The sequence below is a fragment of the Anabas testudineus genome, chromosome 7 (genome assembly GCF_900324465.2).
Source record: "Anabas testudineus chromosome 7, fAnaTes1.2, whole genome shotgun sequence".
In the NCBI taxonomy this organism is placed as follows: domain Eukaryota; kingdom Metazoa; phylum Chordata; class Actinopteri; order Anabantiformes; family Anabantidae; genus Anabas; species Anabas testudineus.
Window position 1 is genome coordinate 6,986,643 of NC_046616.1, and position 16,132 is coordinate 7,002,774.

Genomic DNA, 16,132 nt, shown 5'->3' on the forward strand with positions numbered 1-16,132 from the left:
AAAGAAGAAAGATAAAATAAAAGTCAGGAGTTGCCTAAGGCCACAGTCATTGGTGGAGTGAGTGGAGAGGAGGAGAGGAAGACAGAAATCATTAATGAACACCTGTCTGTTTCTGACTCCTAATAAATCAGTTATCTGTCTGCAGGTGGGTAGAGAGAAAGAAGAGAGTGGCGAAGGTAGATAGAGACTCACCCCTAAAGCACAGTTCCTACAGTACACCATCTCCAAGATTATACAAGTATTACACAACACCGTGCTGAGGAAGTTTTTGCATTCATCAAACTAAATTTATTTTAATCTAAAATATCTAATATGCAAACAGCTCACACACATATTGAGATTTCACTGTTTACAGTATAGTACATTAGCAACTCTGACATCCTTCATATGAACTCTACTGACCGTCCAGGTAAAAAAGACAGACATGCTCAGCATACATGGACATTAAACCTAAGTACAGTATACAGTATGTTCGAACCTGTAGTCGAACATGTAGATGCAGATTATCTAATAATAATAATGTTAGCTCAGAGTCACAGCCAGAAAAAAGTGTTGTTGACGGTTAACAGTAACTGTAAAAGGAAAGTGGACTTTAACCTCATCTCAGGAAAACTGTAAACTCAGATTATAGGGCCACTCCACTGGTTTTACACAAGATTATTTTACTGTACCTGCACAGCACTGCAAATTCATTTGCAAATTAAGAACATTTTAGTTTAATTTGCTTAATTTGCTCTTGCCCTGTAGTACATCTGTCAAATGTGAAAAAAGAATCCTGATGCACACATGTTTTAACCACCTTTTTAGGATGGCCCATGTTTCTGAATACTTGCCCATCATTGCTTTAGAGAAGAGCCCAGTTAGAGGTGCAAATCGGAGTGGCAGTATCCTATCAATACTCATATCATATAACAGTGATGAACTTACAAGCAAAACACAGCACTGTACTTTTCAACTTGATACAAAATGCATGTGACTCTGTCGCTTACTGTACAACTTTTCTAAAAAGTCCAGTGCTTCAGAGTACAAATACTTGGGAGAATACTTGGACAATAAACTTTCCTGGACAAAACCAACAGCACTGTACAGAAAAGCCCAGAGCCAGCTGTAGTTTACAGGAAGTTTTGAGGAAGTTCAGCTCCTTCAAAGTCTACGGCGGTGGCCAATGTCATCTTCTATGCTGTTGTCTGCTGGGACGGAAACAAGAAGTAAACACCAACAGGCTGGATAAACTAATTAGTGGGGCTGACTGCATTCTAGACATTAAGCTGTACCATCTTCGTGTTGTGGCTGAGAACTGTACAACTCTTTGCTCTTCTTCTTATTGTTAATATAATATTTTTGTATTGATGCCATTTTGTAATTGTGCAAAAGTGTGGATATTTTCTGGTTGTGGTTCTTTTTCTTTTTTTTTAAACTCAGAGAAGATGAAACATCACAAAACAAAAACACAAGTTTTGTCCTATTAAAATGCACTTCACTGCAATCACGGTTGGCATTTTTATCCACACAACAGCCTTTTATCTGTGACTAGAAGGACCATGTAATTTAAAGAAAAGCAGCAAATCTGCAGTGTTGTCACGAGTGTGGAGTGCTTCTTTAGGCCTCTTTTTTTTTCCAAGACAAAAATAAACCAATGCTCCTATAACATCAAACTGAGCAATTATCAAACTAAATAGATAAAAAAAAATTTATTTTTTTTTTGTTGTGTTTCCTTCATGTCTACTCGGGTAACTGTCCAACTGCTGTAGGTCAGTACACAGTGTGGATAAACTAATGTTGAATCAAGAACAGATTTTCACCTAGTATCAATGTAAGTAACAGACACTCCGTACAGTACATTGGTCATAAAATGTTGGCAAAGTATGTTCTTCAAATGAAAAGGTGGATGAAGGAAGTGTTGGGTGACTTTAGCCTCCTCTGCAGATCTGCTTGTCACAATGTAAGTGCAGCACTGTAAAAGATTCTCCTGTTATTTCTCCAATATTATCTCCGGCCACTCCTTCTCCAGGCTCGAGGCCTAACTCATGTTTCCAAAGGACGCGTCGCTTGCTTGAGGGGAGGCAGTGCAGTTGCGTTTGGACACGGAAGGAATGGGGAAGGAGCAGAGAGACAGAGGAGAGAATTAGTTCTGTTAGACTGGCTAGAGTGAGAGATATGGTGCAGAAAAAGTGCTGACACACAGACAGTCTTTGCTGCAACATGCAACTGAATTACAGCTGGTATCTACTAAACTACTGTACTATACTACTGCACAGTAAAAACATGTTACATCAATAACTGTAAGTGTGAAACAGTTACAGAAATATGCTCTGTCCAAAGCTAAAAAATACACAAGAAGACACTACATTTACATATATACCATGTAAAATAGCAATTTACAGGTTGTATGTTAATGTTTTAAAGCTAAAGTCGAGATTCTTAAGTTAGATGAGATAATTATCACCACTCATATATATCTGTCCATTTAATATAAGGCTTCACACACTTGCCTTAATTTAATACAGAGGTTGTAAATGGAGGCTCTGTCCAAAAAAAGAGAAAAGGTAAAAACATCTGATCCTGTGTTTTCGTTTTTGCTAAGCTAACCTAAGTAGCTGACACTTAATTAATAGAAAGACTTTAGGGTGGTCTCGTTTTTCTTATTCAACTCTTATAAATATATCCCATAATGATGAACTAGTTCTTATAATATAAAATGTAATGACAGGCCTAATAGTCTGTGGTTTCCATGAGTGTAATATTGTGTAAACATTTGTTAATAAATAATAGCCAGTCACAGTGACTTTGCACAGCATCCAAGTCTTATCTTGTCATTACACCAAGGTTGTCAGATTTATTACAACATCTGAATATATAACAAAACCTGTGCTTGCTGATTACGATTAATAGCAACACAGTACTGTACTTCTATCCTATGATAATGTACGATTTGTGCTAATTAGCGGTAATTGGACCTATTTTTTTTTACTTTGCACTGGGGTGGCAAACATCAGGAAGGCCACTAGAAAAACAATTCCTGTAATCCCCCAATAATACCGGTGGACCCCTATTATTTTACACATATTTAGCTTTCTTATGTTTATATTTATGTCATATATAAACATCTAATATTAATTCTTCTTCCTTAAATTTTAAAAAATTGAAGTGACATTCAGTGGGCATTACTGTACTGCTGTGCCCATATCATGGTCATTGCTGTAATTTTATTGTTGGTTATTGAGGTTCTTAAAGACATTTCATCTCTCATCCAAAAGTGTTCAGTTGTGAGTGATGGGGAGTCCCAGGCATTTAACCTATGTGGAGTCATTAACACCTTGAGGGTCATTTAGGTCACATGTGGGTCATGATCCCATCGAGCCATCATGTGTGTTGGTAGGGTCACATAAGTCAAGGTGCAGAGGTGTTAAACTGCCTGAGGGTTGATGTCAAGACTGCATTGTAAGCAGCTGATAAGTTTAGTGAGTCATTCCAGATGACATATGGTTGATGGATTCCTTTATTCTCTTTCCAACTAGCTGTCGTTGCTGACAACAGCAATGCACACACTGTTGTAAAACTTATTTAAGAACCTCAAGTCCAGTTTTCACCAAATACCACACAATGAAATGCTTCTTGTTGTGTTTTAATCTGGACTTCTTTTAATTTCATCAGTTCTGGGTGATTATGACATGTGTAGTACTTACCTGTCCTAACCCAGGAAAAATCCACTACATAAAACACATGACAACAGCACAAGTCAGAGCACAGGGAAACACACAGATGAGGACGAACGCACACTCTGAGCAGACTGTGATGGTAGGAAACGGTGATCCTCTCATGCTGATGATGTATTTGTATTTAAACTAGTCTACTTCTCACCGTTTACTTCCTGTTTGAACATAATTATTTTCCATTTCATTCCAGTGAAATAACTCTGTCATGCTTTCAAGTTAAGCTTCAACAGCAGAGTTTACAGAGGAAACAAACTATGCCAAAAGACATCAGGCCAATGTCTTTGGATGTAATCATATTTATCTGGCACTGACATATTTGGCTCAGTTTCCTCAATGATCATGTTGCGTGGAGTGTAGCAAGTTTATGACAACTTGTCGAGCCGCAGGTGGTTCGTAGAGGTGGGTGGGAGAGATTTTATAATGTAGAAGTCTTCAAAATGTAGGATTTTCTATGGGACTCACCTATCTCAGTTTCAGGTTTAACACTGGATGTAATCTGTGTCATTGACTACCTGTGTTTAACAACATCATTGTCAAAGATTTCTGACATGATATTTAGGTATAGGAGATAAACATGTGTGTCCCATATTCTACCGACCTGGGCTGGAGGTGTTTGGAGTGGCACGGGTTGCCCCTCGGCTTTGACTCACCAACAGGGCTTCCTGGTTTTCTGCCAGAGCCTGCTTGGCCAGGTAGCGCTCCCGCTTGATCTTTAGCTCCAGGGACCCAGGAACATCAGGCACAATCCAGTCGATGGCTCGCAGAACAAAGAATACGACATGCTGGCAGAGGGGAGACACGCAGACAACAAGACACATCAGAAGAAAATGTAGATTTCTATCATAGCTTTCAGCAACTTTTAGTCTTTATCAGTGGATAGAGTCTGTCAGTCAGCTGAATTATCTTCATGTCAAGTGAACTGCTCCATTTGCTAACAAGACTGAAAATGCTGTGAGAAATGTAGTAAGTGGATTTTAAAGTGAAACTCTTATGTCAAACATGTTTAGTCAAACATCTATTGCTGAATAATCTCCCCCATCTATTCAACCTCTGGATTCCCAGATTTCATGACTTTTCTAATAATTTTCACTGCCTGGAAGAAACTACTCAAAAAATATTAGATAGCTAAATACTACAAATAACTGCTTTCTCTATTTCCTATGCTATCCTATCCTAATATCGGTCAGCTATTTTTTCCCTTCATTCGTTCAGTGGTCCCTGGGAAAACAGCAAGCCTGCAATGCTTAGCTCTTGTTTTGAGAAATTATTTACAGTAAATATAAGAATTCAATTTTATTCTACTTGTGTAGAGTCTTGTGCAGCTCTATGTTGGAAATGTCAGTGTAAACAAATAACGGAGAGGAGGAGCAGACAGAGAAGTGAGAAATCAGTAGTGGATGGAACTGCACAAGTATCTGGATAAACTCTAAAATGAAAATTAAGCAGATAGTTCTGAGAGAAAATATGAAAAAGGAGAAAAAAGAGAAAGTGTCACAAAAAGAGGAGGAAGACAATGAGGAGACAATAAAAATACAGTTAGCAGCTACAGAATAACAAACTAGAAATAACAGTGTCAATATCACATAATGGAAACTTAAAAATAAACACAAATGAAGCTAAATTACCAGTAGTGAATGAGCAGTACTGAGGCACAACTGGGAATAGATATGTGGGTGAAAAATAAAATGTGAACATTAAAACTGCTGAAACAGGCAAAAGAAAACAAACAGAGAGACAAAGCAGCTCCTGTCATACCTCAAAAGCAATGATGAAACCAAGTCTGACAGCAAGGAGCTCCCAGTAGAACAGGGTGTAGTTTCCACTGTTGTCTCTGTACGCTTTATATCTGAAAAAAAGTACAATTACTGCAGAACATACTGCGTAACAGCTCATGTGTATGTGTATATGTATTAAATGCAGCAGTACAACACACTGAACATTAATGTACTATTAAACATCAGGAATACTACCCTCTGTTGGTCAAGTCTATGATCTGAAATCAGTAAACTAAGAACTGACATTTTGAAAAAACACATTGATATAACATGTTTTGATGCAATCAGCATACCTGCACATGGGGTACTCAGTGTAGTTAAGAGGGGCATAAGCCAAGGTGAAGTTGACATATCCATTGAGTTCATTATCAAACTTGTACTGGTAGAGCAGGCGAGGTAAAAAATCTGATGTGAAGGCTATTAGAAAGGCCTGTGGACAGTAATGGCAAGAATGACAAGAGATACTATGGTAGACAGAGAGGGATTTCGTGCAGATATAATTTTTACTCACATTGGCAATGACGGAGAGGTGTGACAGGGCTTCCAGGATGTTGAACCAGACACCGATGTTCTGGGCTCGTTCAGCCACTGGTCGGCGGTACTCGCACACAAACTTGTGGGCATCCAGACGAATCTCCACCCAGTTATTGAGGAGGGCAAAGAGTGGAGCGAGGGGGAATGCTGCCACGAAGATGGTGATGAAGCCAAACTGGAGCACTGCAGCACAATGAGTCATTTTAATTTGAGCAATGAATCACCTCCGCATAAGCCACTGCAGTGACATGTGCATCAGTGCATCAGATAAACTGTAGTTGCAGATACTCACCCATCTCCAGGTATTCTTCAAACAGACCCTCACACTCCACTAGCTGATAGTCCTCCTCCCAGCGCTGACGCTCATGGGTAGCCTTACTCCCCAACACCTTGGCTAAAGTTCTCTTCTGGCGCCAGGCCTTCACTTTACTACCAGAACAGATTGACAGAGAGCAAACTTGTAAAATAAACAGTGTTAACATATAACTTCCACACCGAGGCCAAGAAAGTCCGGTTTAACTACGTTTTATATGATTCTGGTTGTAGATTTTTCTATAGCTATACTATATACAACTACAATTTACATCTTCAATTTAATTCAACTGTAAAACACCACAATGAGAGTCATCTCCAGCCACTTACACTATGGGGCTAAAACCTTACAGAATTATGTGGAAATGATGATGGTTTTCTAACTTCTTCAAAGGCTGGGTTTGGAGCTGTTTTCAGTTGTGTACCATTTACTGTTGCACGTTCCACTGTGCAAGGCTGCATTACGCAGCCACAATTCATCAGCATAGTCAAAAAGGTGACTTGGCTGTCTGCTGCATTCCTTTGTTTACTACAACCCTCTTTAGACCTGATTCTGCTCTGTTGTCTGAACAGACACACTGTGCCAGTGCTGCAGATCTTCATGGTGAGTGTTACTGCACCAGAGCTGCAGTCAGGATGCAGAGGAGTCTGGTGCAACACTTCAAATGATATTGAATGATAATGTCATGCAGGTAAATAACGTAACAAATACATAAAAAATAATAACATTATGCCATTGTGATACTATGACATACACATGATACTAAGATGACTGCATAATATTTTGGTACAATATCAGCTTGATGTATCAGAAAGCCCAGACTGGCACATCAGTCAAATGGAAACATACGGGATAATGAACTCCTGAACGTTGTTGATAAGTTGCTTTCCCACCATGATGATGAAGAGTTGTTCAGCCAGTTCAATGAGACAACCTCCAGGTCCACACTGTAATATGAACACACACAGATATATGAACAATATTTATATATTCTCCTTGTGATGTTTGTTTTAAGATTATAGATAATAGACAATTAAAGATATATGAAAATGTAGAAGAAGAGACTCACATCTTCATTTCTCATCCCAAACAACGTCCCATAGTTGGTAGGGTAACCCACAAACCTACCCACAGAGAGAAGTAAGACACAGTTATTATCTCATGGACCACTAAATCATTTCAGTGTGTCCGACTGGCTCATGACTCACCGTCCTTTAAAGAAAGCTACGTAGAAGGGTGATGAGTAGAAGTTGACAAACTGGAAGATGAACACCTTGAAGATGAAGGCATTGTCATACTGTGTTTGTGTTCTGTGCATCTCTGCCACAAAGAAAACAACAACAACATTGTTTTAAAGACACTACAACGCCTTAATACTAATTTTACTCTTTTTTTGTTTATTTGCCAAAAGGTAAAATTATTCTCTCACCTTTCACAGCTTTAATGATGATGATAATGACTTTATTGATCTCCTTGGGGAAATTGTTGTTTTAGGAGAGACCTTAGCAATAACTTGCTAAATATATGGTTTCATTTTACTCTTTGTCATTAATAACAACTTGATATAGCATAATAAAATGTGATGTCACTTCTCACACCTGACCATTTTAGCCACCCTTGTGGTGCAGTGGTTTTTTGGACAGTTACTTTTGTTTAAAGTGAAATGTTTACACAACTACTGAATAAATTGTCAAGACATCTGATACAAACATTCATGGAAAATAACACTGCAGTCTGACCACAACAACAAGATCAGTCATGTACACATAACCGCTCCAGGATCCAACAGTATTACACTGATAAACAGGTGATACTGTGCAAGTGTTACATGCAGACTCCAATTCTGCAATGTTCTTTTTGTTTCCCCATCACTGAAATATTATTTTACCCCATATACTCAAATCCAATTCAAGACATCATCTGCTCTTTGAGGAGTCTCAGCTTTTAGTTAGTGGGGATATGGTGAGAAGCTGATATCAATACGCAGTGCTGAGGTTTAAGGTGTTGAGAGTAGTATTGATTCTTACCCCATTTAGTGAGCTGCTCAGCTAATGCCGTGTAGACCCGGCCCATCAACAGGATGAGGCCCAGATTCACAATGCTGCCGGAGATGTTGGCTATGGTCCCGGCCTGGAGAGTGGGTCAAAAAAGTGAATGGACATTTTGCACCTTTAGGGGAGCTGTTGAAGCAGCTTATGTGCATATGTATTCTATATTTTAGTCTTTAGAACAAAATGTATTGACTTGTTGGATAATACTAGATAATAGAGGCTTAAAATAAACTGAATATATAACAAGTGTAACCCAGATAGATCCCCTTTGTAGCGGTAATATACCTCTGTACGCAAAACAGGGCTCCCAGTGTGGAACATCATCACGCTAATGATACCACGGCACATGACCACTGTTACCAGGAAGATCATCACAACACACAGCTAAGGGGGAAGAAAGGCATATTAAACAAAACATTAGAGTTAGTGTAAACAGTTAAGAAATACTGTATGCTGAACCTTGGATCTACAACACCTCTCTGTAGTGTAGGAGGTGCACTCTTTTTCAACAGTAAAGAAGTAAGTAATCTCAATCACTCTTATTTGTTTTTCAGATACCAATAGTTGATCAGTGCTCTGTGCCTTTACAGACTGTGTGTGTCTGTGCAGCGGCAGCATTTTCAATTTTCTACCTTCATCACCAGGCTGCAAGAAAACTGATACTCAAATTCCTGTCCAAGAACAAGTTAATCCTGAGACTGAGCATACAGTGTATGGCTGAGTTTATCAGGTAAAATCTGTCCCTGTGGGCAAATGACCTGGATTCATGATTGGAAAAGGGTTCAGTTACCACTGCAGGTTTCAACAGAATAGCACAGGTGTAAACCCCACCACTCTGTCTATCCACGATCACAAAGGTAAAGGCTCAAAAGACACTGAGATGAGATTCTCCCCTGAAACAAAGTATAATGGGACTGATGTACTTCAAATTCAGCACAAAACAACATAAAACACTTTTAAGCACAGTCTCACCATCATAATGATGACCATTGATCCAGTAAACATACGGGACAACCTGGCCTTTTCTGGAAAGTAGGGCTCTTTCACCCCGGTAACTGGGTTTTCTTCCATGCCTGGGGCCATGGCTGCAAACTCTGGCCGAGGACGCTCCTGAGGGAACACAGTGACAACATGGACACAGTATTCACCAGGTTTGCAGAAAACAGTTCAGTTGCAGACTGCAGGTCCAGGGACGAACAGTGAGGTGTGTTACTCCTGTTTGCTCAGGGTGATAGTAAAACAGTACAGTTAATGAAGCTTAATAAAATGATGCTGCATTAATGCTCTATGAATTACTGTGTGGAAGAAATGCAATGACAGCACCACACAGCTGGGGATCCAAAGGAAAGTGATGCACCTCATGTCTAGATGACATGATGTTAGCTTTTGCTATCTACTTTTGTTGGGTTTTTTCTATCCATCTATCTTTAATAATGACATATCTAAGACTAATAACCACAAATCATATGAGACATATGGTTAGATTCCCAATAAACAATGAGCAAAAGAAAATATTATGAGACCTCTTCTTCATGGAAGTCCATGCAGTCCCAGTGATGGGCCAGGGTGGCCATTTTTCGCTTCCAGTATTCCAGAAAGGTCACAGCCCAGAAGGACATGAACACACTGAAGAGGACTGTACCTGGGTGGTCAAATAGGTATCCCAACTGCATGTTGGGAATGTCGAAAGACGCAGTACATATTTGTTAGCCACATATCAGCTTTAAGCCTATTTGCATTAAGGTTATGAAATGTTTTGAAAGTTAAGTACCTTTGCCATGGTGCAGATCTCAGACATGTTCCAGGCTTTACATGTATTACAAAGAGGACACATCAGATAACTGGCTCCGCTGGTACAGATCTCCTTACTGTGGACAAACAGACACACAAAAGTAACTAAAATATATATATTTCAAAGCCAGCTTTAGTGAGATAACTAGAGATAACTGACTTTTTAAATCATATGTACTTATAGTTATTACTGTGATAGGTGGGGGATTATGTCAATTTACGTGCACACAAACCCAGGGTATACTGAAGCCTGTACGAGTGAGATAATGCAACAGACGAAAGGTGTCAAAATTGGGCTCCTGGTTTGTTTCCAGCGAAGACAGCTACTGCACTTTCACTTGTTAGATTTATTAAGTGAGTCACTGAAAGCTTGGACTGAGAGACATCCATCTCCCTCACTTTTATAATGGGTGGATTATTCTGCACTAATTGTCCATTATCACTAAAGACGGCTGCTGGAGGCTACACTATATCCATTCTCCACTAATCAATGGCTTTAATCTATACTGTGAACTGATGAACCTCATGAGCCTGAAACATTTAATTGTTTTCTTTCCTAAGATACATTTTCAATTCTTTTCCCCTGTGGTGAACTTAAAAAGAATGGAATACATTTTCTGTCACTGACACCACTGGAAGTAGGCCACAGAAACTGGTTAACACACCAAACAGTAGATGAAACAATATTAGGAACTGTGGAGAAGTGATTCCACAAAGCTGTGTACATAGACAAGAACCTATTACATTTATACATAAATGTGCATGGTATAGTTATAGCGGTGGTCTTTAAAGACAGAGATATACTTTCTTAGAGTGAGATGAGAGATCAATATGAATCACGTGTGTGCATTACATGCAGAGCTGACTGACTATGACTAAGGAGCTCGAGCCAGATATGATCAGTAAGCACAGGGTTTGGCATCAGTGAAATATCACAGGGTCTAGTAGTTTTTCACAAAGATCAAATATTCAGGACATCACTTGTTAGACAACCAGACTAAGAGAAAGTGGAATGAGACCTCAAACAAACAACTGGTGAGGTACTGTAATTTACGTATTGCTTTTAGATTTGTGGTAAACCCATTGAAAGTTTTATCTGTGATATGATACATAGTCAAATATAACAAAAACTCAAGTATTCAAGTCAACAAACTGACTCAGTGATATAGACATATGCAGATATAAATATGCAGCATACCTAAAGCTTTCTACCATTAGACACATTAACCTGCTGATCATACCAGTCAAACCACTGATTTTGTATGTAGTGTATGGACTCACGCAGGTGTGTTGGTTCCCATGGACATGACTCCAGACACAAAGATCAGGGTTCCAACAATGGCTGCTGGCAGCAGCCAGGCTGTGTAGAAACCTACAGAGACATAAAGCTCCATTATATGCAGTTACTGGCATGTCCTTGTTGAAGGAGCCAGGCTAGCAGAGGATAATGTACCAGGCACCAGGTGTTTAGAAGAGCAAAACCCTCTGTGGCTGCAGCCTGGTGCTTTTTCCAAATGATTTCTTTTGCAATTTTCCAAAGTACTTAAGATATTATGATAGGATATATCAAATTACCTGTTATTGCTTGATAATGGGTAGGTGACTTAGCCTGATAACCACGCTATAGTGCTATTTCATCCCTTTATTGATTGCCGTACACATCTGGGATGTCAACAGTGTTTCAGAGTTCTGCACCAGGCTAAAGGTGTAACAGTGAAGTTTATGAATAATGCATTCAATTATTTGCTTTATATTTGAACAGAACTTGTACAAATTTTAAAATTTGACTTAACTTTTTACGGTTGATCAGTGTCAAGTGCAGAATAAGTATTTTCATTTACCTAGCCAAGCAAAGTAGAGTGCAATTTTCTCTCCAAAGTACTCTCTGATGTGGTCCAGTGGCTGGTACTTGTACCATTTCCACCAGCAAGCCCAGTAGTGGTAAAGAACCTGCCTCTGATTTATCTCATCTGGACGGATCTCAAACTTTGGAAGCTGATAAGGACCCTGAGGGAAAAAAACATGGTGCTAATTAGAGAGTGAAAACAAGTAAGGTTTCACAAAAGATTAAAGAGCAGATAAATCATGTCTGACCTCGTGCAGAGGAAAAGCTGCTGTGTACGCCCCTTCATTTATCAGTCTGTCCACACCAACTTCAGCTCTCTTCCTTTTGCCATACACTGTCCTGGCAAGTATCTCATACACCTGAAATAAAACACAAATTATTTCATAGGAGGAAACGAAACACTGAAGACATATAGTATGGGTGTAGTATAGTGAGGAGGACGTCATGTTACTCACAACACGGTGTCTCTGTGTATTAGTGAAGTAGGTTTCATGGTTGTCACAGTTAAGAAATCTGGAAGTCAATTACATTTTAATTCGCTGTATTACAATGTGAGCTAATGTGATGCAAATTCCATGAACAAGCAAAGTTGACTCACCTGTTCATCTTTGACTTGCGAAAGGCACATGTGTAATAATCCAGCGGCCTGTTTGGCACCGACTCTGTCATTATGTTAGGTATGCATAGTCTACTCAGTACCTGAGCAGATGTGTTTAAGTCCAGATGTGGTTGTGCCTAAAAGCCAAACAAACACTGAATCAGCAGATGTTTTAGCAGACTTATCTTATAACAAGTTATAATCATCAAAACTTCACCAGTGGTAACTAAGTGTGTGTTTGTTCTTTGTATTTTTTTAATTAGTGCCCAGACTTGATGTGTGTCGACCACTAGGGATAGCGAATACATTTAGCCTACACACGTCTGTCTACAGTACAGCAGAACATGAGTTGAAAGGTTTCACTAAACTTTTTTCATCTACACCATGTCTATGTGCATACATTGTTGTGTGTGCATCTTTAAAACTAATGTAGCCCATTAATATATGTGCTTAATTATATGGTAGGGCACACACAAAACATAAAAAAAAAAAAATCAGTGTCTGAACAGAATTTAATTAGCAATAATTCTAAATGATGGTTGTCTTAGCAATAATAACTTATTGGGCTCAGATTAAATAGAAATACATATATAGACCAGCTGCATCAACCTGCAAAGGAGCTCTCAGACAGAGTTCCTCAGCATAATACACCAACACATCCCAGGGAGCACTGAGTTTTAGAAAGTGTATTGTTTTCTTTTCATTTGCTGTTTCCTCCTAAAGAGAAGAGAGGCAACACAGAAAAGTTCCTTAATAAGTCAACAAAGTAATTAAGATTTTTTATTTTGAATTACAGTAAATTAAATATGACAGTACCTTTTCCATGAGCAATCCAGCACTCTCCAGATTCTGAACAAACTTCTCCCTCCACTGTGCCAACTGTGCCTTTCTTCTTTCGGACCTGCTGTTCTCCTCAGAGGGCATGGCTTCGCCCTCCTTACCGGCCACCTCACTCTTCCCTTTCCCTCGCCGTTTCCTCCGTGAGCGAACTTCCCACACCAGTACAAAGTCTAAACCCAGATCAACCAGAGTCTATTAACCGAAATGTTTAATGAAGGACAGGCTCTGTCATAGATCAGTGCTACTCATGCTGCCTACCAATTTTAGTTCTTCCGTTCCTGAAGTAATTCCCCAGCTGTGAAGCTGGCTGCTCAGTTCTTGTGTTACAGTGAATATAAATGGAATCATCACCATCCACATCTTCAACAGCAGCTGATGATGACAGCTAAAAGCATTCACACATTTTAGTTATCACAATCTGTAAATAAAAGAAGTGAGAGCTGCACTACCCACTTTCCTGAATCAAAACCCTTTACTCTGTGGATGCTTAATTCCCTTTTGATGAGGCTTAACCATAATCTTGTCCCTACAAAGCATCATAAAAGCCTCCACTTTGCAGTAATGAGTCCCGTAAGATGAGACAGAAAATGAACACTGAGCCTTATGCAGTGCGACTGAGAACAATCTCTAAGTGCAGCAAAGTCTTGTCTCACCAGAAGACATTTTTATATATCTCACAGCCTGTGGATAACACATCAAGGATAAAACTGTTCTAGATCCACTACAACATCTCTGAGAAGTTAGTGAGGTGTAAAGAAATGAGGCAGAGAAGCAAAGTGCTAATAATAAATGGCTGCCCAGTGTATGAACATGCAGTTATTTTAAAATTGTGTTTTCTATATAAAAGGGAAGATTAAAATAGCGCTTACATATCTTGGTGGAATAAAAACCCCATTCTGCAGACTCCCATAGCTGTCTGTGGCGTGTGCTTCACCCCCATAGTCCTGATCCAGGAGGACTTCTCGGTCTCCTTTCAGCAGCGCTGAGCCCTTCTTCAACATGATGGTTGACAAAAAGGTCCTGTGACTGGACGCAAAATATTTTTCAGCAAAATGGATATGTGCTCATATTTCACAGATAACAACAAATAGGCAGTGAATCAGACTGAAGAGAAAGAAACTGGTGCATACTGTACCACTGACTGCTGCTGAAGTCGGGATGTGCAGCAATCTGTGCTTCTCTTGTCCTCTCTCTCCTCTATGTCTCCGCATCTGTCTGGCTCCTCTGCTCCTCTGCTAGATAGCTGTGGAATACCGTAATGTACCTAGCATGCAGGCAGTAGCTGCCCGCATGCATGGAATATTAGCAGATACAGTACAGCACACATCCTTCCCTCATAAATAATGTAGTCTTTAGTCAGAGGCAAAAGATGTAAGAGGGAAGTCTGAGCGCTACCCAACATGCTCATTATGCAAGATTTAACACGAGGGAGGGAATCTCCTCTTTGATTTTAATGGTCATTTTCTAAGCCATATAAGCTGTTTTGTGTATTTCATTTAACTGGTTTTGTACATACAGTTAAATTATTAATACTGGAGAAACTCCACCCTCTAACCCTTGATTTCTGATGTACTATATAACATCACAGACGTGAGCAAAAATGCTCTTGGCCATTACTCAGAGATCTTCTACTAGACAGCATCCACATGTATCAGCACCACTGGTGACACAATTTGATTTGCTGCAGTACCAGTACCGTTTAGCGTGTAGAAATTCTGCACTAGGGTACCGTCTAGATAGTTAAAACAAGATACTGTAGGTGCTGTTAATTCAATGCTCCTACAACTAAAATCTTTCTTTAGAAAAGGACACAACCCACAGTTTCATATAACAATCCATAATATAATAATAATAATAGATTACACTTTCCACTGGCAATACATGTCGTTACCGCATAGACTAGGCCAGGCAGCCTCAGCAACTTTTATATCAGCATTACTTGCTTTATCTTCAATCTATAGATCTGATATATACATCTTTAGGGTGACGTCTCATTCTTGAGTTGAATGCAGCCCAATAATGTCGCTGCCTCTTAACTTTCTTTTCTACTCTTCTTGTTGTAGCTTATGGTTGCTGCTGATTTGTCCCCTTTTGAAATAAAAATGTCTGTAAGGAATCAATGAGCCTTTGCTCCCTCCATCATTCTAACGCTCTTGAAACTCTCTCTTAACTATCAGATACTGTAGCTGCCCTTGAATTTTTTTTTGCCTAAAACAAGATTCTGCATTTTTATGTGCAGAGAAAACAACAACAGACAGGCAGTACAGTTAATAGCTTGTTGAAACTATGGTAACCATGGCACAAGCATGCTCAAGGCGGCATTATTACACTATTAAAAATAATGAAAATGTATCTGAACAAGACTAGTGTACATTGTTGCCTTAGCAACAACAAAGGGATCATCAATAATAGAGGCTGTGAACAAGAGCTGCTCTATGCTGTGTGGGATGTTTAACCATAAAGTTAACTCAACTATCTTTAAGTGGGTGTATGTTTTAAAAACAGATTGACTGTTATATAGTTTCCATACATTCACCTAAACTCAAAACCATATGATCAAAACAAGATGAGGCAGCTCAGGAGAGGGATTTAAATTTGCAGCAATTACAAAATTAACTTGGGTGTAGATCAAAAAATAAATGAATTTCAGCATTTTCCATAGTGCAAA

General features: G+C 39.2%; 1 protein-coding gene across 1 annotated transcript; it reads right to left on the minus strand.

Moving 5' to 3' along the window:
* Positions 1-303: 303 nt before the first annotated feature.
* ano11 (anoctamin 11) lies at positions 304-15,235 on the minus strand. Its single transcript, XM_026368233.1, has 24 exons — positions 14,600-15,235; positions 14,334-14,490; positions 13,723-13,849; positions 13,441-13,634; positions 13,234-13,341; positions 12,625-12,761; positions 12,482-12,539; positions 12,275-12,385; positions 12,022-12,187; positions 11,462-11,552; positions 10,161-10,257; positions 9,913-10,056; positions 9,362-9,499; positions 8,675-8,773; positions 8,366-8,468; positions 7,547-7,658; positions 7,408-7,462; positions 7,188-7,285; positions 6,318-6,454; positions 6,003-6,208; positions 5,785-5,921; positions 5,472-5,562; positions 4,367-4,498; positions 304-2,052 (listed from the first exon to the last, which is right to left on the minus strand). The coding sequence occupies exons 2-24, from the start codon at positions 14,463-14,465 to the stop codon at positions 2,026-2,028; spliced, it is 2,700 nt and encodes an 899-aa protein (XP_026224018.1). The 5' UTR covers positions 14,466-14,490; positions 14,600-15,235; the 3' UTR covers positions 304-2,025.
* Between the last annotated feature and the right edge of the window lie 897 nt (positions 15,236-16,132).